This window comes from Prorops nasuta, unplaced genomic scaffold, assembly GCF_024137725.1.
Source record: "Prorops nasuta isolate Cenicafe-Biocafe unplaced genomic scaffold, Cenicafe_Pnas_1.2 PNAS00022, whole genome shotgun sequence".
In the NCBI taxonomy this organism is placed as follows: domain Eukaryota; kingdom Metazoa; phylum Arthropoda; class Insecta; order Hymenoptera; family Bethylidae; genus Prorops; species Prorops nasuta.
The window spans coordinates 1,023,147-1,043,964 of record NW_027116819.1 but is presented as its reverse complement, the minus strand read 5'-3'; the positions used below and the strand labels follow the sequence as shown (position 1 = coordinate 1,043,964).

General features: G+C 36.2%; 2 protein-coding genes and 2 long non-coding RNA genes across 6 annotated transcripts; 1 reads left to right on the top strand and 3 right to left on the bottom strand.

The window, feature by feature from the left end:
• Positions 1 to 60: 60 nt before the first annotated feature.
• Positions 61 to 5,925, bottom strand: LOC136781204 (E3 ubiquitin-protein ligase TRIM37-like). 3 transcript variants are annotated; one of them, XM_066740007.1, is made up of 16 exons: positions 5,691 to 5,925; positions 5,481 to 5,614; positions 5,134 to 5,399; positions 4,659 to 4,869; positions 4,281 to 4,597; positions 3,864 to 4,073; positions 3,613 to 3,792; positions 3,413 to 3,527; positions 3,145 to 3,329; positions 2,794 to 3,076; positions 2,576 to 2,687; positions 2,050 to 2,146; positions 1,494 to 1,927; positions 1,236 to 1,410; positions 942 to 1,139; positions 61 to 840 (listed from the first exon to the last, which is right to left on the bottom strand). In XM_066740007.1, the coding sequence occupies exons 2-16, from the start codon at positions 5,535 to 5,537 to the stop codon at positions 801 to 803; spliced, it is 2,880 nt and encodes a 959-aa protein (XP_066596104.1). In that variant the 5' UTR covers positions 5,538 to 5,614; positions 5,691 to 5,925; the 3' UTR covers positions 61 to 800. The 3 variants fall into 3 exon arrangements, with proteins under 3 accessions (XP_066596104.1, XP_066596103.1, XP_066596105.1); XM_066740006.1 differs by having other exon boundaries at positions 5,740 to 5,925; XM_066740008.1 differs by having other exon boundaries at positions 1,236 to 1,407; positions 5,481 to 5,925.
• Positions 5,926 to 7,085: 1,160 nt separating this feature from the next.
• Positions 7,086 to 20,805, top strand: LOC136781241 (G protein-coupled receptor kinase 1). Its single transcript, XM_066740085.1, has 14 exons — positions 7,086 to 8,295; positions 13,904 to 13,980; positions 14,104 to 14,177; positions 14,275 to 14,376; positions 16,398 to 16,472; positions 16,546 to 16,607; positions 16,715 to 16,766; positions 16,886 to 17,077; positions 17,353 to 17,660; positions 17,780 to 17,954; positions 18,040 to 18,472; positions 18,562 to 18,710; positions 18,780 to 18,872; positions 19,023 to 20,805. The coding sequence occupies exons 1-14, from the start codon at positions 8,183 to 8,185 to the stop codon at positions 19,179 to 19,181; spliced, it is 2,064 nt and encodes a 687-aa protein (XP_066596182.1). The 5' UTR covers positions 7,086 to 8,182; the 3' UTR covers positions 19,182 to 20,805.
• On the bottom strand, positions 8,306 to 10,875 carry LOC136781248 (uncharacterized). The gene is made up of 3 exons (XR_010823888.1): positions 10,675 to 10,875; positions 10,389 to 10,552; positions 8,306 to 10,196 (listed from the first exon to the last, which is right to left on the bottom strand). It is a non-coding gene; the product is annotated as an uncharacterized lncRNA (long non-coding RNA).
• Positions 11,032 to 13,135, bottom strand: LOC136781275 (uncharacterized). Its single transcript, XR_010823895.1, has 3 exons — positions 12,911 to 13,135; positions 12,634 to 12,700; positions 11,032 to 12,463 (listed from the first exon to the last, which is right to left on the bottom strand). It is a non-coding gene; the product is annotated as an uncharacterized lncRNA (long non-coding RNA).
• Positions 20,806 to 20,818: the final 13 nt, after the last annotated feature.

Genomic DNA, 20,818 nt, shown 5'->3' with positions numbered 1-20,818 from the left:
AACTTTGATCTAAAACTGTTCACATAGTTTTAGAAAAGTTTTTATATTGCTCATTTTATACTTTTTTTGTCTTCAACACATTTTTGGAAACAATTTAATTAGATATAATTGTACAGATAGTAAATGTAAATACTATATTTGTAAATCAAAGAAAAATAGTTTCTAAAAATATTGTTTCATCACAAAAAAGCATGAAAAAGATAACCACAAATATGTATTAAGTCCAATGTACACAACAATAGAAATTAAAAGACTATTCGTGAATAAATGTAAGTTCTTTAAATGCACTAAAGATATCTAATTGCATGTATAGAGCTATAATTTCTGATCAGTATTTAATAAAGCTCTTTTTATATAAATAATGAAAAAATTTTAATTTTTCTTTATTTCTCACCAATGAATAAAAAATTCAATGTTCTTATAATTACATTTTAAAGTAACAGTGTCGTTAATCATAATACTATTATGGCTGAAATAAATAAACAATTTTAAACAAGTCAATCTTTTAAAGTAGCAGTCGATAGCTTATTATGTAAAACATAAATAAGTTACTACGAGATTGAACTAGTTTAAACAATCGAAAAGAATATAACTAAGAAATATAAAAAAATACAACAATAATCACACAATTCCCAAGTAACTAATGATCTGTAGAATTGTTGACATATATGAAAGAATAACTTAAAAAAACAAATACATGTTATATTGGCAGTGCAAGCGATCACAATTTTTCATTTCATCTCATCCTATTTTTAACTTTAATCTATATTTTAATGTTTTGAGTATTTTTTTAAGTTAATTTACAATGAATTTGACGAGTAGTTATCTTCTTTCAGTTTTCTAAAATAACATCAAGTTCATTATTAATAAACAGCTTTGTGGACAATCTTGTTATTTCTTCAACATTAATTAAAACAAGGTTAAAAACCTTAAGAACCTACTTGTCAGAATGGTTCTTGATTGATCCTGAAGTCGGTAATCTTTGCTTAGAATTGTCTAACGCGGTATGCTTATGCTGGTAAGATGCAGGTGCCCAGCTATAATTATTGGGACTTGGAATCATATTTGTCGTAGATGACGACGCTCCATCTTGTCCTTGGGGATATAATGCAGCCTTCACACTGGCAGGAATATTTTTTCTACAGCAAAATACAAAGTTAAACAAAACAACACTCTTAGCTCGGTCACCTTGTACATAAGAATAAACGATATAAGTCGAAAAATAATCAACTTGCCTTAGTTTCGACATGAAACCTGTATCTTTCAGTGGAGATAATTTAAATGGTTCGAATAATTGATGAATAGGTTCAAACAATTGTTGATTAATCAAAGTGACATTGGATGTTGCAGCTGGAGAAGACTGCCTCCTTGAGACCATATGCTTCGAAATTTTATCACTATCCAGAGCTACTATAAAATTTTTAAAATGTTAATTAACTCGAGTACATTTTAATTTGAAAAAAACCTTGCGATATTTATCGATTTTTCTTTACCGTTTGGCACTATCAACTTTGACAGTTTGTTCTCAAATTCAGGAGTTTTAAGTTGTTTAGGCAGAATTTTATCGTTCTCCATTGAATTGGCCCTTGTTGTCGGCTCCGATCTGCTGGTTTGATTTCCAGAATCAGAGAAGTTACCTAAGAGTTTCAGTTTCGATAGTTTCAGTTTAGTATTTTTTTCTGTGAACGGTTGTTCTCCGAAAATTTGATCGTTTTGTGGAAATCCTGTGGAATTTCGTATTGGGGAAAGTGGAAGATTGCAATGTAAAGGAGATGAATTGCGTTGCAAGCTTGGCATTGAGTTCGTTGTGCCACATGCTTCATCCATTTGATTAAATTGAAGAGAATTACAGCCTGAAATTCTATCTTGCATCTCGAACAAATGTAGCAGCATTATTTCATCTTTCAAACCATCTTTAAGCAGCAGCCTGTTTCAATTAATTTTTAATTACTACAATCTAATTTATCTCATTCCATCGCTTAATTAATTCAATTAATATCAAAGAGAAAAAAAATTGTTGTTCCAACTATTGGAAGTAAGTAAAAATACCTGCAAGGTTGAACATTTGAATTTTTATCTTCCTGCTTCCTTAGCTTGTTTTGAATCCACGACGGCAAAGATTCTGCAACTTCCACATCATTCTCACCTAAAAAATATCATTGATTCCTCATTAAAAATATCAATCTATATCATTAAAATAAAAATATTTAAATTTACAAGCAGTTTTTTTACTATAGAAAAAATTGTATTTTAATGTAACAAACTGTATATCATAAACATCTTAATAATTTTAAAAAGGATATGCAGGACATTTTATAAAGGAAAAACTTTACTAAACAATAGACAATTTTAGAAATTTTATATGTGCAAAGGAATTTAGCTAGTTAGGAGGTGATCGGAATTTTCAAGGATGGAGCTCTCATTAAATTCATCTGATTTTTCACTTGTTAAATTCCCGTTATTGTTTGTTCCCCTCATTGTCCATCTAACCACCAATATGCTCGAGCAGGTACCTGGTCCAGCAATGAGGAAATGAAAGTATGAAAAAATTTTGAAGGAAGCAGTATTATATTACCAGACATAGTCTCATCATCAACGTCATTTTCATCATTGGAATTATCATCCAAAAGAACCGTGTTTGGTTCTACATGCTCACTGTAATCCAAACAAACGTCATTCTCGCTTTCCTGAAATTAAAACGGCTTTAGATTACAGACTATATCAGTATAAGCGCTTATCTTAACTGTAAACTGTAGCTTTAATATTAAAAACTTTTTTTAACTTTTCTCTTACGTCACTTATACTGCTGTCGGTTGAATAAGCTGGTATTGGAGAAGAGTGACCAACATTTTCAGAAGATTCATTATTGATATTAGAGGTGGAAGAGATTGGCACTAAGTTTAAATTGCTCTTTTTTGCATTGGTTTTTGATGAGACTGTGGATGTAGTTGAGGAAGATTCCAATTGATGAGCATCAGGAAGATCTAGATCTCTTAAATCTAAATTATTTAAATCACAAAGTGGTAACAATTGATCTGCATTTCTGTTCGGGCTGTTCACCAGGTTTTGCGCAGATCTGTAAAGTTATTTATCATTATAATACTCTCGTTTTAAGTTGAAACTATATTATATTAAAATTCCTGCCTGCTGGATGTTGGATTAATTACTGAGAATGCATCAATAGTTTGAATAGGACTGGTGTTAATAAGCTGATCACCAGCTGCATGACTTTGTTGTATAATTGGAGATATATTTGCTAGACTACATAAATCTGTAGTATTCACTCTAGTTGCTGCTATTGCATTGCGAGATATTTCATTGGCCAATCTCTATCAAAACAAATTGTTTTAACTGTTATTCTAGTATAAATCTTAATGGATAAGTGTATATTTTGTTCTAATTAGAATTTTACCTCCTTTAAATCGTTGATTTGCGTCGAATACTGATTTTGTACAGTCATCAATTGATTGATATACCACTGTTGATCCCTGCAACGCTGGTAAAATGTGGGTGGACGAACTTGGAATCTAAGAAATTAAAGAACAATATTTTAAGATTATTTTGTATGTAAATTAAAAAATTTGAAAACTTTAAAATTAATTTTGAGCTAACCTTAGAATAAGTGTATCCAATTCCGTATTAAGATATCCTTCGGATGCGAGCAAATCTAACCGAAAAAACCTATTGTAACCCCAACATTCTCCTATTTCGAAAACTGATGCAAACTCACGAACAATATTTTTACTTGTATCTAGTGAACCTTGATGTATCATTTCAACGCGATATTCGTATCTAGAAATCGTTGTTGTTAAAAGATGGTTTCAAGGTTAAGTATCTTAACAAACAAGTAAGATAAAAATTACTTTGATGGCTCTGGTAACCCAGCACTGAGTTCTAAGAAGACTGATAGGTAATTTCCACGTACAACCCCATTACCATCTGGATATACCTTTAATCTCCAGCATAAACCATTAACATGTAATGGAGCAGAATAAACAGGATCTGCTTTCAATTGTAGCTGGGTAAAATTTTGCATTGCAAATGTTGCGCTATCATATCCTGGCACTATTTCACTGCATGAAAGATTCATTTAAGTTTAGATTCTTATACAACGTTTTGTTTAAAATTACACACAATATAAAAACATTAAATAAATTTGATTTAAGAAAGAAAAAACTGTCAAGATCCGCATGTTTTATTCTATCTTTTTAAATGTAACTTGTAGTATTAAACTTTGAAAACTAAATTGTTCATATCTAGGATGTTATTGGTTTGTTTACCTATGAAAATCTGCAGGTACACGAGTTGTCACGAAACGAGATATCGGTTTTGTGCGAACTTGATTGATCATTGTTAATAAATCTGAACTTTTCTTAATAAGTTCAGAGCGTGTACGTTCGTGTAGTTGATGTTCCACTTCTTGGACTATAGCCTCCACGTTTTCCGTTTCGGTAGTCAATGCATTTTTCTGACCCATTAAAGTAAGTAGTTTGGCTTTTAATTGAGAGTCTAAACGAGCAATTATTAATTCTACAGCATTTCTTATTTCTCGTACCCTCTCATCTTTAGCTGCCCTGACTGACTCAACATTTTTTTCCTGTAATTTTTCTATGTATTATATTTATAAAATTCTACAATATTAGAATTATTAGACTTACCACTTCTTGTACAAGATTAATTAATTCCATTAATCGTTGTTTTAACAGTCCTATATCAACTTTGATTTGAGTAACATGGTCTTCATAAACTTCTTCTAAAGGCTGAAATGCATGCCCAGAATGTAAACCACCCCATAAAGCACATTGGTGACAAATACACCGATGGCATGTGCAGCAATAGACAGACAATTTTTCACAATGTGCAATACAGCTGAAAATCAAGTTATAGTGAATTTATAAAGTGCTTAAAAAGTTTAGAAACAGTTAAATATCTTGAAAACTAAGTATGGCAGAAAGAATCAACTAATATATAATTAGTTGTTAGAATATTTTAAAAATATGAAAAAACCAAACCAATACAGATATCTAATCAATCTTATATAGATTAGTTTTTCAACTGTTTTCAAGATCTTTGAATACCTTGTAAATTGTTTCATAATTATTGATCAGTTTTTTAAATAAAAAGAAAAACTACCGGTCTTCATTAGAATTATCATTTCTGGAAGTCGATAAAGCTACAGCTTGAAGTGTATCAAGCTGCTGAGTAACTTCTTCTACCCAGCGACAGTTTACTAATTCATGCAGATGTAATGATGCACGGCAATGTGGACATTGGGAACGTTGTTCAGTCAACCATCTGCGAATGCATGTGTAACAGCATAACTTACTACAATGAGGACACAAATGAGCATCTCTCAATTTTTCCATACAAATGAAACATCGAAAAACTTCTGCCAAGGTCTGTAAAAATATATCCAATTAATATCATTCATCAATAATAACCAATTATTAAAAACCAAACTATAATTTCTTCACATTAACCTCAACACTATGGTCATCAGCACTTTTGGAGGAAACTGCAGAATCTCTACTAGTCATTTTGTAGTTTTTAATAATTAATAGCAAAGCTGATTATATCATATACTGTTGGTTTTACTGCATGCCCATTTGTGTGCCTACAATTTCATTAAAGCCATATTTCAATTATTGCTTCTCCTAGCAGGTATGTCAAATTCGTAAACTCTCATTTACATAATAAATAAAAAACAAAAGTTGAAAATATAATAAATTGTATACAGACTGTTGGCGTTAAGTTTATTGCTGCTGATAAATTTTAAAAAAATTTTAAATAAAAATATTTTGCAAAAATCGTGACGCGCAGTACATAATCGGCAATCGGCATAATTCGTTGGAAGACATACAAATATATTACGCGATTGGTCAATTTATGCGGGATTATACTCGTTCAATCAAATCTCTATTGGCCCGCAAAAAAACGTGCTGGCCAATCCAATCATTCTGTAGATGGGTTCTCGCGGGCCACGTCACGGGGGCACATTGCAATGCAACACCTGTAAATCAATTCTGTAACTCTTATCGACAAATTTCGGTATCGTTAAGCAGAAGTAGAAGTTAACGATAAATATCGGTACTTGCAATGATAAATGTATATCTATATATATATATCGTTTTCGGTCCATACCGACATAAAAAATTTTCGTTCTGCAGTGATACCAGAATTAGCATTTTTCGACCAAACTGTGTAGTGGAAAGAAAAACCATGGGCCTTTTTTTTTTCATTGCACTACTGAACTGGTATAGTTAGTCGAAGTAAAATGAATTTGTTTTAAATATATTTTTTCTCATTCAATCTATTCAACAAGTATACATTTGTGCAGCAGTTAAATGAAAAAAAAAACAAACTTTATGTTCAAATTGCAAAAGCGCCAATTCTGGTGATCACCGACACCCGCTTCAGCCGCGGTTAAAGTTATATAAAGGGCATAACAGCTGAGGGCTCCGATTCCGATAGTGTATTTCTTTTCGATCTCTACCAAGTATTTAACAATAAAACAAAAAATATGCAACGTAACTTATTATAAAAACTTTTAAAATCAATATCAATATATTTACGTATATATTTAAGATTACTCAATGATTCTCTTGAAAATTCTCATTATTTACGCGGCTAAAATCCGAAAATTTTTATTTCCCCTTTTCGTAAAATTACCGACCGAGCCAATAAGATTTTTAACTTCAAAGTTTATTTAAACTTAAAAAGTTATATAATATCCATGTAGATTTAAAAAAAAAATGGACGAGGGGGGGGGATAAAAAAAAGAAGAAAATAGAAGACTAAGTAAAGAAAGGGAAGAAGAAAGAAAGAAAGTCAAGGTTGGTTGGCCAATTACCAAAGGAGTTGGAAAGGATGATGAAACGAATAGAAATTATGTAGGGTACCCGTCAAGTCCGTTAGTGTCGCTGTATGTACTTCGTACGGTCGTATGCACCTCCATGATGTTCAGTAGTAAAAAAAGGAGGGATAGAATAAAGAAAAGGAAGAGTGGATGGGAGAATGGCCTAGGGTAGGCTTAAACTGGCCAATCACAGAGAAGTAGAGATCGTTCCTAACATAGAAAGGCCATAGCATTGGTAGTCCTACCCAGTCCTACCATAAGTACTGTAACGTGCTGTAACGTAACTACGATCTGCCATACCCGTAGCGCCGTAATCCGTAAACAGTTGTACTCCGTATTTTTCGAATTCGTACGTAAGTCCATAGCCACCTTGGATAGACAGCCAGGCAGGGGCAGCAGCCACACAGCCACAGCTACAACCACAAACAGTCACAGTTACAGCATTCACACAGATATAGAGAGAGGCCGAGAGAGGCAAGACGAGAGTTCGGTGACTGTCACAGTCACAGTAGTGAAAAAGAAAACGACAAGGAACGGAACTCCGTAGCGGCGTAAAATTGTGATATCCGGGAGCTCCGTCGACGGAAAATTTGCTCTCGAGGGTCGTGGCAAGCTCATCTTTGAGCCTTGAGTGGCGTCCAATGAGAATGTCGGCGAGAAGGAGTAGGGGCGAGTGAAGACATAACTTCCTTGGAGAGGTTGTTCAGCTACTAGTTTTTGGAGGGTGAGGTGAGGAGCTCCGGAAGATTCAGGAAAGGCCGAAGTGTGGGGATGCCGCAGACGTTGTCTCCGTCGTTGTCGCCGTCGCCTACGCCGTCCCCGTCGCCGGGGAAGCTGCGTCTGGCCGTGTTGCGCTAAAAATATGCAGTAATCGCTACTGCAAGCCTTCTCTTGCCTTGCCCAGGAGCTGGGGGACCATCAGAAACGCCGACATATACGTCTTCCTCGAGGAGTCGTTCTTCGTTTCGAGAAAAGATTCTTCTCCCTTTGTCAGTGGAGATTCGGAGTATTACGGGAATCAAAAAGGAGAACGGAGAGATAGATAGAGAGGAAGAGAGGAAGGAAGATAGAGAAAAAGAGTGAGAAAGAAGGAAGAAGAAAGAGAGAGAGAGAGAGAGAGAGAGAGAACGAGTGAGCGAGCGTGGATGTATGCGCGCGTGTGTGTATGATATAAAGAAGAACAGGAGAGAAAATCGAGGAAGACGGGAAGGAAGTTAGTAGTGGGTGACCTTAGTCAGTGGGTGTTGCGAGGGGTTGAAAGTGACGGACGGGTTTCTAGTGTGGTCATCTTGGTTGGCGAGAGGTTGAGACACCTAAAGCGAGAAAATGGCGGACCTCGAGGCGGTGCTGGCCGACGTCAGCTACCTAATGGCCATGGAGAAGAGCAAGTGCACGCCGGCGGCCAGGGCCAGCAAGAAAATCGTCTTGCCAGACCCTAGGTACTTCTAATCCTGATTCTTAACTCGAGGCATCTTCTTATTTTTACGTTATCCCCCGTGTCATTTACCTCCCTTTACTACGCTACTCTCATCACTTCTGACTCTTACTCTCCTCCTTCTCTCCCCCCTACATCCTATTTACACTCAAGCAACCTTTCCCCTCCTTACGAAAAAAATGTTTACAAACAGAAGAGCGCTCTGTGCACCCATCTCTCATCACATTGCTATTACGGTATACGTGCATACTACACACAAGTTTTGTTAAATTGCTCATTATGCAGTCACGTTGCCAATTGTGAATCTTCCAACACGTGAAAGTACAATATAGTCTTATGCTATATTGTCTGCGCAATTAAACCTTTACTGCCTCTTCCCATACTGTTCTTTTCTTCTTCATTAGCTTTCTCTCTCTCTCTCTCTCTCTCTGGCTTGCAAACACACTACGCTATGTTAAACCTATTTTTCGTTATATTTGGAACTTCTGGTTTCGAAGAAGTTTCAAGCTTCAACGTGAATCGCCTTTGGTCCATTGCCTGCTTCTCCTTACTCCAGCCCCAGATGTTTTCCACCCAATTGTACTGTAATTTTTTGACTAGTGAAAATTCATATGATGTAACAGAACAAGATAATGTTATTATGTGTCAGTCCATTCCGATAAATACAGTCGATCGTGTTATGTTGTATAATAAGTCATTGTTATTGAGAGGCATCAAAATTTATGTACGGATTAGCTGCTTTATGCGTGTTTCGACAAGGAGATCTTGCCAGAAGTCTTATATATTTTACTGATGCATTTTTTGTCGTGATTCAGAATTCTTCAGATATAAGAAATAAAAAGGGTTGAGAGGCTAAATTATCATAATTATTAAACATAGTAATTTAACAGCTGTCTTAACACAAATTTATTTAAGAAAGTATTTTATTCATTCTTAATGACAACAGTTTAACCAAACATCGATTCTTTATTTCTCAGAAATGCATTGGAATATATAAAAACTAATTTCAGTGTATATAGTGTATTAAATTGAAATCAACGGTTTAGTAGAAAATAAGTTAAGATAAAGCAAGAAACCAGCTAATCCTCGAGTGAGAAATTATTAGAGAAATTTTGCATTGCATTACAGAAATGATACATTTTGTTGTTATTTGTAAAACGATTAAAATTGATCCGTAAGCGCATTCGAGTGATTCTATGTAATATTGCGAATGGTGATTGCCGATCGAGCAAAAATCAGACATTTTCTTCTTCTTTTACGGCTGCTGGAAGATAAGGTATTATCGTGCGCTAGTATAGGGCTAGATAAAATAAACGCGGCGGTATACTGCGCCATTGGCTGACGTTTCGTACGTTTTGTAAAAGCCGATGTTAACGGAGCTGCTCCCAGAAATTGTTTTGATTCACGGACACGTGTAATGTGTAGCCGCAGGAAAGTAAGTAAACGATTTGCCCCCGAGTAACCGGTCCATGTTCTCCAAACATAAACGAAAGCACGGAAAAAGCTCCCAAGCTAAACGCCATAAGCTATCGGGACGCCAAATGCTTCTCAGTCTTGTTTGATTAAAAAAAAGAGAGAGAAAAAGAAAGAAAAAAAAATCCTAAAGAAGCTTAAGTATTAACAGAGTTTTCGTTGGCTAGGTCTTCTCCTTCCTTGATCATTCAATCTTTTTTCTGCTTTTACGTCGAGCAATTTTTAAGCGCTCGCTTTCCCTCTTCCTCTACGATCCTGGAATCGAGTTTTGTTGAATGTAAGCCTTGAACGTGAATACGGTGAATAAATTACTCTCAAGGCTCATTCTAACGAGGCTTTCATCTTCGAAATTGTTATTATTGCTTTCATATTTATTGGGTCAAGCGCTATAATTATCCCTACCGCTATTATTTAATAGCAATCAAACCTAACCTGAAAATAGTTGCTCAATTTTAGTTAATACTTTGTTGCATCATTGATGTATACCTTGATTTAATCGAGATAACTAATGAATAAATCAAGGGAACGAAGAGATAGAGATGTTTTTCACGTAGAATCGATGCAGCATCGATGATCGTGAGTGGAAGAAGGAGAAGAAAATAATTTGAAGTTGAATATGCTTACCGTCGTATGTACGAGTCACGTGGTAATTAAAGCTGCTTTTGGCGTGAAAGTGGGTAATCTAATTACTTAGCGTCGTAACACTACCGTGTTCCTTGATAAAGTTTTGCACGACTTTGTATTCCTTTGAATTATTTGCCTTGGAGACTACAGCGCTTCTAACTTTTCTGTGAATTGTTTTTCGACGATTTATTCGAATTTACAATTAATCGATAGCGAAATACGTTAAATTCTTGGAAGATTCTAATATCTTGTATGAAATACTTGCAAGTTTACATTCCAGGCATACCTGTAATAACTTTTAGAGTGGTTCGATGGAGCGAGTCTTCTGGGAAGAAGCAGATCAATAAAGTTTTGTGTAGCAGCTTAACAAAGATATGTATGAAGCAAGTTGCGACGGGATTGATGAATTTTCCAATCCAAATGGTACAGGGTGGTTCTTTATTCATTTTACCAGCGTTGACGGCACACTTGAACACGACTCATCAATCTTATTCACCCAGCGAGCAGCCCACGTGGATTTCACTTTTCCTGGAAAGAGCAATAAATTTTTATTGGGTTGATATTTTCGCGATTTCCGGTATTACCGGAAAAAGACGAAAAGCGCGAGTTTTCAGATATTTTACAGGTCATCGACGTTCGCGCGCGCGCGTCCGTTGATTTACTTCCGGGAATCGCACGATTATTTCGTACTTGCCAGCTATAAATTATTCATGGAAGTTGAGGCCACTCGACTATTTCGGCCGCGTGTGTATTTTGCGAATTAATCTCGTCGGAGTCGAAACTCCGTCCCCATTCGGTTTCGTCCCTGTCCAATCGGATTTCAATGTTTTTCTCATTACTGGAACTTGACGGATTTAATCGATCGCTCGAGTAACCCGTTCCGATAAATTAATTATCCGTTGGATCGACGATAGAAAATAAATCTCACTGCGAATTACTAGAAACGTCAGGTTTTAATCATGGAGGAAATCCTATCGATGCGAGATGCCAAAATTAAGCGTCATCGCGACGAGGAAAAATTGGTGCTGGATGATTGTGGATGATGGAAGAGTTTCAGGCGAGATGAGAAAAGTCGCCATTTTGTGGAACAGCGAACTTTGACCAATCAAGATTCTTAATTTCCTCGGTCGAGCCAGCAGGGCCAGCATCCGTCGGCTAAATCCTACCAGGGAGCGTTTCATCTATTTCCGGCGAGTAAATTCTTTTACTTTCAACAAACATTCTCAGGGCCGGGTGCACAGACTGGAATGGAATGCTTGCCTCGAATTTATCGAGCAGAATCTGATCGGGAGTCGACCTCCTTTTAATGTCATCGATTTGTCAGTTCTTTCGCTCCTTTGGCCGTAGATAATAAAAAATGGCGCCACTTCAAACTCCGCTAATCCGTTTGTCGATCAACACCGATTAAAGGGACAATGAAACACTGTGTTACTGCTCCGCTCTTCCGATTCCGAGTGGCTGCAAACAAACCCAGTTTGGCAAAGCGCACTGTCAACTCAAACTTCCCTCTCATTTCACCTTTCACCCATCTGACAAATCTCCTCCCTAACTTTTCTCTTAACCTCTGATTCACGAACGGCCCATTGCGCGGATCGACCGTGTCGAACCTAACCTCATTTCTTCGGATTTTTCTCTCTCAAGTTTATTGAATCGTTAATAATACTTGCGATGCGTGATTTTCTGTCTATTCAATTTATAATGGCTTGGTTAAAATGGATGAGGATTGAATAGAAGGTAGATGTACATTGTGTATTAGCTCTCCTATAGTCGTCCTTTAACGTCCGTTGTAACAACAATACTTTTGTTGATGGCTGGACGTATTCCACGATACTCTCGATACATTTGTCATGCGATACTGTTGAAAAAAAAATGACCCACTTGTATTATCAAATGAGTCAGTCATTTTACTCTGGAAAATATCCAACTTAAATTCAAGCGAGCTTTTCCACTCAGATCTTTCACTTGGCGTGAGAATGATGAAGCAGCATCTAATAGAATTATTTTTCATTGTTCACGGGAGTTAACTCGAGGAACTCTGCAGATTCGACACACGTACATAAAATGATTTGACCTTTCTGAAAAAAATAAAAGTTCGTTTAGGTTAATTCAGCGAATGTAAGACAAGTATACGTGCTTAATAGATTCATCTCTCGGGCTTCAATTTTAATCTTTATTTCTCATTATACATATGTAGATTTATCAGAGGAAACTTCGTATTCCACATAACCGATGTTCGTATAGGTACCTCTGTTCATCTAACTCGTTACTGTGATCATTGGAAGACGATATAAAAACACGATGATTACTTCTTGCTTATACCAAAATTTGGCCCAGACATGAAAAATAAGAATACCGATCGATTAGTATGTTTATTACATTTTTTACTCACTTATGCTAGCTCGATGATTATCAAATAAAAATATTGATCGTAAGTTTTTGCATTATTCATCGTTGTTTGTGAAATTCAGCCGGAGGTTTTACGGATATAACCACGAAATAACTGTATGCAAAAAATACTTTACCATATTTTGAAGAGAGCAAGTTGAAACTATTCGGATGAATAGAGAATAACAATATCGATCCAATTGTATGTACTCTTGGTCTTTCCAAGTTTCTCGAATAAAATTGGGCGTAGACTGTTTCTGGTCCTCTAATTAACTTGTCGCTTTTTATGGTGTATTAAGAAAACACGTAAATGCAGTAAAGAAAACTGACCTGGTTTTAGTACGATCGATGGAATTCTTGCGTTTTTTCTCTACCCTTACCTGTGGGAGAACACCAAACTGAACTACTTACTTCGAAAGGCTTTGAAAAACTCGCGCGCCAATAGAAACTGATTGTATTTTACTGTCTAGTAACAATTACCCAATTGGACAAAACGTAGCCATCTTTGTTTCTCAATTTCAACTACTTTTTCTAAAACGAATGATCAATTGACTAGCTTTTCCCCTGCTAATTTGCAAATTTCCAATATGCAACGATTAAAACTTGAAGAATATTAATTTTCTGTATTATTTATCAAAAAATAGAGAATATAGACGAAAAATGACATCCATAGGATGAAATTTTTTAGTTCTCACCGTCGGAATGGAATTCCTGCAATTGCAAGTAGATAACTAAGACTGTTATTTTTTGTATCGAAAATCTGTTAAATTAATAAGACCGGGAGAATGATAAATATTTGCCATTGACAAAGCCCGCATGTTTTCTTTTCCCTGTTCTAATTTTAGGCCGACTAGCTGCGTCCTATTGGAGCAGCACATCGATTTTTTAAGATGCAAAGCGCATCCTGTGAGATACATAATGAAATCTTTTGAAAAGGGTTCCTGTCAAGGGCACCAAAGGGAAGAATTTTTTATTCGTTTTTAATCTCTACGCTTCTCGATACACACACATGCTTCTCCCTTATTTACATTACAATATACACAACATTCAATACATTGAACATCCAATTAGGTAATATTGAGGAAAATAAATCTATATTAATTTTAAATGAATTTTCGTGTTTGTTTCAGCGTGAGAAGCGTAATGCACAAGTATCTTGAAAAGAAAAACGAGGTGAACTTTGATAAAATCTTCAATCAAATGTTAGGTAAGGTTATTCTTTAATACTACTAAACTATCAATATAATGACTAATGAATATGGAAGGGAAGAGAATGGGAGAAAAGTAGTTTAGTGATTGTAAGATAAATCAAAGAATAATGTTCTTTCAGGATACCTTTTATTCAAAGACTTTTGTGAGACAGTGGCGGAGGAGCCAATTCCACAGTTGAGGTTTTACGAAGAGGTTTGTTCAATGCAAGCATGTGATAGCTGAAGTAACATTCAGGCAATATTTTCAAGCACGACTAAGCCAATGGGTCCTTTGCTTTTTACTCTTATAGATCAAAGCATACGAAAAGCTGGAGTGTCCAGAGGAGAGGAGAAAACTTGCCAGAGAGATCTACGATAATTTCATCATGAAAGAACTACTCGCCCATGCTCATGTTAGTATCCAGAAAAAGAAGCTTTAAAATTCGCTCATCACTACGTCATAATCGTCCAAATGACATGCATTTTGCATTATAAACGAGACGTCTGTGGAACAACAACAAATGCTTCAAGCAAGAATTCCATTCGGAGAGTGAGAATTTTCTCTCTCGTTTGATAGTGATCCTGATTCTCCCACAAATTTCATCCTGGGGTCTAAAATTAGATTACAAAAGTTCAACGAATGAAATTCCATACATTCCATCCTAATAATTGTGTACTGCGTAGCTATTAGGGACGAGAGTCAAATTAGGAAGGGGAAAAGATTGAAAATCTCGAAATAATCGCTCGTTATTTAATCGTGTTTATGCTTCTCTCTATTTTTATCAGTTTTTCGTGCCTACATTTTTATCGGGTCTTCGCATATTAACTCTGAATTCATTTCGTTGCAATTTTTTAACTAAACCCACCAGTTATCAAACTCGATGTGGTCGCTGGTTTATCAAGATTCCACATCCTTGCATTTAACCACGCTGTTCGCAGGAACTTTCCTCTCGCAACTCCTAATTAAACGCCAGGCAATTAGAAAACTTTCCTCGATATTTCAGGCTATCGAATTTTCAATTGATTTATCCCTAAGAATCTGTTAAATTCGTGAACTCGAATTGATGCAATTTGTATGGAACGTTATGTATAAAAGGGAATTTTGCACGATGGGTCATTTAAATCTGGCTATCCCAGATAATTTGATGGATACGCTGGAACAAGGATATTTAGTGGAAAATAATAGAATTATTTGTTGCGATAAATTGATCGAACAACAAAATTACTCGTTGCAATAAATTAATTGAATATCTGCTGCGACGAAAGGGACGTAATTTCATTGTGATTTTCATTGACGCTAACAAAATTATTGTTGCACTAGGTAATCGAGTTTGAGTTATGACATAGTATCTGTTCAATTAATTTGTCAGAGTTTTTTTGCTGCAATCTTTAAAATGGAGGTCAATTGTAGGCACAAGTTATTGGAATGGAACATGAAAACTGTTTTCAATGTGGAGAGTTGGTAGGGGGGAGACTCACCTATAGGACACTGACAACTTTGATGCTCTGCTATTACATGGCACTAATTTCTAATTAGTAATCGATAGGGGCGCTTAGTCGAGTTTGTAAGACTTCCTGATCGTTTGATCTCTTGTTCCCAATTGAATTTTCTCTTAAAATTACGTTTCCTTATCATCTCCATTATTTTATGATTAACCTGAAGTGCTCATTCTCTTCAGTTTCATGAACCATCCTCTACATTTTTAATCGATTGCTCATTGTTCAATTTAAAAATTCATCTTTCATTGTTTCTGATTTGAATATTTGGGGGGTGACTGAAGTGGAGTGACTTATAGGAATGATTTTTGTGAAATTGAGAGATCACTTTGAGAGAAGAAACATTTTGTGAAACATCTGGCTTAGCTTGGAGCGTTTTACTGGATGCTTTGAGATGAGACATTTGGGGGAAAGCAAGAAGGGAAGAGTGTAAGATGTGGGGAGGGTGGAGGGTGGAGGGTGAGTAGTAAAAATGGGAGTAAACCTTGAGGGAAAAAGCTACTTGAAAAAGCCACGGAAATAGGCTTCCACCAAAGACGGCGGAAGTGAATAAGTTGGAGATTACACAGACAACTTTAGTAGGGTACAAAATGTGTGAAGAAACTGCTTGGCCAGCTCTCTAAAATATTTATGAAGGACAGTTAGGTGGAAAAGGGCTTCCATTCTCTGCCCAGTGGGACGAAAATTCTGCAGCTTCTTGCCAGGATTATTATCCTCACCTCCCTTTTCTCTCGAACACTCCCACAAACCAAAATTCACGTCCTAATCTCCATGGAGATACTCACTTTTCTTGCACGCTGGCCCAATGCTTCTGTAAAAGTCCGATAATCTAGACAAAAATGTTTAATAGCTTTACCCAAAAAGTAAATATATCTTAATTTTCATTGGTACTTTATTAATCGTGAAAGAGTTAAAAAGATTTTTTTTATTTTTTCAGGAATATTCTTCGGAAGCAGTGGCGCACGTACACAAGTTTTTAATGAAAAATGAAGTACCAGTTAATTTGTTTGAGGTACTTTAATTAATTTCCTTCGATTAATTGATCTTTTCTGTCCGGGGTATAATTTTTTATATCATATTTTTAGCCATATATTGAGGAAATTTTTAATCACCTACGTGGAGAGCCATTCAAAAAGTTCCTGGAAAGGTAAATATTTTAGAATTTGATAAGATACTCGTTTAATATTCAAGAGTTAATTAAGGATAAAGAATCAATCAAAATCATTTGTATAATAATTCATTAATATCTTACAGTGACAAATACACTCGATTCTGCCAATGGAAAAATTTAGAGCTTAATATTCAGGTAAGACATCATCATATACAGTTTAGTTATATACACAATAGCAAAAGTTACGGTAATAGTGCAAAACGAATAAAGAGTGTTACAAATGGATTAATGGAATAATAAAATATTGATTTTAGTTGACCATGAACGACTTCAGCGTACATCGGATAATAGGAAGGGGAGGATTTGGGGAGGTTTACGGTTGTCGGAAGGCGGACACTGGAAAAATGTATGCTATGAAGTGCCTGGACAAGAAGAGAATTAAAATGAAGCAGGGTGAAACGTTGGCACTCAATGAAAGGATAATGCTGTCCCTAGTCAGTACTGGAGTAAGTTATGAACATAACAAAATATTGAAACAGCACTTGTAAGACAGAAATAAGAATTCAATTAAATTATATCCAATTTAATTAACGCTAATGTTACGCACGCGATGAAGCTACATATTGGGTATTCGTAGAAATGAATACAATGCTACAATATGACCATCATTTGGTCATTTAATGTTATATCTAGAAAACTATTAACGTATCCGACCACAATCTTAATATTTGTAATGTAAAATGTAATTTATTTATTTACTGATTCTAACTAATAATTGCAGGTAGACTGTCCGTTCATCGTATGCATGACGTATGCGTTTCACACGCCCGATAAATTATGTTTTATATTGGATTTAATGAACGGGGGCGATCTGCACTACCATTTAAGCCAACATGGCGTTTTCAACGAGCCCGAGATGAAATTTTATGCGGCTGAAATTATTTTAGGCCTCGAGCACATGCATCGCAGATACATTGTTTATCGTGACCTAAAGCCAGCGAATATTCTATTGGACGAACATGGACATGTTAGGATATCAGATTTAGGATTAGCTTGCGATTTCTCCAAAAAGAAGCCCCATGCGAGCGTGTAGGCATTTCTTCTTTTAACTCTTTTATGATTGAACTAAATTATGTTATTTATATAAATTACTTTTTAAGAACTTTTTATTCAATAAAATAGTATTAATTATTTAATGTAAATTTTAGAGGAACGCATGGATACATGGCACCGGAAGTACTATCGAAAGGTACGCCATACGACTCCAGCGCAGACTGGTTTTCTTTTGGGTGTATGCTGTACAAACTGTTGAAAGGACACAGTCCATTCAGGCAACATAAAACCAAGGACAAACACGAAATTGATCATATGACATTGACAATGGTGCGTTCAAAATTTTGAAAGATTTCGTTACCAATTTTCATTTTGTTGAAACCTTAAAGAGGTACTTTTATAAATATTTTTATAGAACGTAGAGCTTCCGGAAACGTTTTCGCGTGATTTACGATCGTTGCTGCAAGGTTTACTACAGCGCGACATAAACAACAGGTTGGGTTGTCGCGGTGGAGGAGCGGACGAGCTGAAAGAACACCCATTCTTTGCCGGTATTGATTGGCAGCAGGTTTATCTGCAGAAATATACACCACCGTTAATTCCTCCACGTGGCGAGGTAAACGCAGCAGACGCCTTCGACATTGGCTCCTTCGATGAGGAAGACACCAAGGGTATCAAGCTTACAGACGCCGATCAAGATCTGTATAAAAACTTTCCACTCGTAATTTCCGAGAGATGGCAGGCGGAAGTAGCCGAGACTGTATTCGAGACCATTAACAGCGAAGCTGACAAACTGGAGAACAAAAAGAAGGCCAAGCAGAAATTGAGATTCGACGCCGACGAGAAAGGTTCCATAAATTTTCCAAACGGAATCATTTTATACTATTTTTTTTTTTCATTTTTATTAGCTTCGTTAAAATTAGATTTGTTCTTTCAGGCTCCGATTGTATATTGCACGGCTATATAAAGAAATTGGGTGGTCCGTTTGCTAGTGCATGGCAAACTCGTTATGCCAAACTTTATCCCAACCGTTTGGAGCTTCATCCGGAATCGACAACGAAGCCGGAGCTTGTTTTCCTTGATCAAGTATTATGATTTTCACTAATCAATAGACTAAATAATCTTTTGTTTTGACTTACGAATTTTAATTTTCAGGTAGAGGAGGTCGGGGCTGACCTGCAGCATGTGAAGGGAGAGCAGTGTATCGTAGTTCGCACGAGAGACGCGAAAATCGTACTAACAAATCCCGTGAGTCCATCAAGAAAACGTTACAATAAAATGCGAGTGAAGATTGAACGTTTTCCTCAAAAATTTCTATATTTTATTCCATATTATGAAATCATTCTTTGACATACTTGAATGGATGATAGTACATATTTCTAATACATTTTTTTTTAGGATGAGATAAGTTTAAAAGAGTGGGCGTTGTCGCTGAGATCGGCGCACAAGTGCTCGATGGAGATGCTGGGTAATATGGCGCGGAAAGCAGGAAAGATTTATGGCACAGAGCGGGATGCGGTGATCCCGCCTATGCAACGGTCTACGAACGGAAACTAGCGCTCCGTCGAGGTACAAGCCTCCCAACACTCCAGTCCCACTGCCCCGCAGCAGCAGCAGCGACTTTTTTTATACTAAAAAAACACGAGCATCGGACCTCTTCTGTTCCGTCGGAGAGAGACCAATCCCGTTCTCGTAATACCCCCCAAGAACCAATCCATAACGAGCTAAATTAGCACGATAGACCCTGGAAAGGAATCCATGTAGGACTATCCCGCAGTACCCTCTCCCGGATGATCCTTTGTCATCGCAGCAATACTACAGGGTATTTTATCGATGACCTTTAACAACAGTCCACCAGAATGTAAAAGGATCTCGGATAAGCCTTGAAAGGTTCCGTTGATCCTAACGATGCTGATTATTGGAGCTTGCAGATCTCGAAGCCTTGGATGAACCCGAAAGAATTGAACCGAATCCGGGAGAGCCAGAAAATCCCTGGCGGGTAGCGCCACGCTGTATAGAGACTCTAGGAAGTAGAGTTGTGTATTAGCAAAGAAACAAAGAGATATAGCGTGTGAAAGAAATTAGAGAGAAAGAGAGAAAGAAAGAAAGAGAGAAAGAGAGAGAGGGAGAGGGAGAGAGAGAGGAAAAAGAGAATAAGAAAACAGTCCAAGAGCAAGCGTAAGCTTGAAAAAGCGAATATTCTCGAGTCCGATGCTTCTCTTGGACGCGTAGCGACACGTCGTTATACATTATATTTATACGTTAGTTGTATGTGCAATGTGGCGTAGCGACTAGCGACTGTGCCCGTCGACACCAAATACACACACAAACATGAGAATAATCAATTGAATTTAATATAACAATCACGTTGTTCACTTTTCAATTAACCACCAGATACGTCTCAAATCAAAATAATAATTATATAAAAAAATATTTATATTTTTGAAGAAATATCATTGTTTGATACAGCTATATATACATATATATTTATGTATGTATATATATATATACTATTCCATTATCAGATATACCATATTGAATTCAATTTGATTTTTTTAACACACTAAAGGACACTTTTAGCTACGCTTTCTGCAATTTAAAGGTCGTTAATAGCGTGAATTAATTAAGGATTGTAAAAGTGTAGAAAGTGTAATTAAATAAAGAGCGAAATATATAGATAGATAAAGACAGAGCAAGGAAGCGTGCGAGAGAATAAATACGATGCAATTTTTGTAGGATAAAACAAAGAGTGGAAAATCACATCGTATGTGTTCACACATTGACACATAGACATACATACACACACACACACACACACAAACACGAGTACTCGGTAGTGTATTATCATTGATATAACAAGAAAGAAAATGAAGGAAAACGTATTAAAATTAATTCTACGCATCGTACAGTTCGTTTACTTAATTTATTTACTAATACAGGACGGTTTTATATTACTCTACAAATAACGAGAGAGTGAGAGAGAATGTGAGAATGAAAGAGCGAGAGAGGAACAATCGTTTATTTATTATGTTACTGTAAACGCGAAGAAGTCAAAGAATCAAGCTCGTTTGTATATTGACAGGAAAATGATCGAATATATTGTTATAATTGTGTATGCTCTGGTGGACGAGTGCGGGTCCATCTTGGCAATAAAATGTGAGATAAACACGTTATTTCTTGATTGCTTTCCCTAA

Coding starts and splice junctions, on each gene's coding strand:
- LOC136781204 (XM_066740007.1), bottom strand. CDS start 5,537: ATGACTAGTAGAGATTCTGCAGTTTCCTCCAAAAGTGCTGATGACCAT. Junction 5,400..5,480: donor CTGATGACCATAGTGTTGAG/GTTAATGTGAAG, acceptor ATATTTTTACAG/ACCTTGGCAGAAGTTTTTCG. Junction 4,870..5,133: donor GATAATTCTAATGAAGACCG/GTAGTTTTTCTT, acceptor CTTGATTTTCAG/CTGTATTGCACATTGTGAAA.
- LOC136781241 (XM_066740085.1), top strand. CDS start 8,183: ATGGCGGACCTCGAGGCGGTGCTGGCCGACGTCAGCTACCTAATGGCC. Junction 13,981..14,103: donor AATCTTCAATCAAATGTTAG/GTAAGGTTATTC, acceptor ATGTTCTTTCAG/GATACCTTTTATTCAAAGAC. Junction 17,955..18,039: donor ATCATATGACATTGACAATG/GTGCGTTCAAAA, acceptor ATATTTTTATAG/AACGTAGAGCTTCCGGAAAC.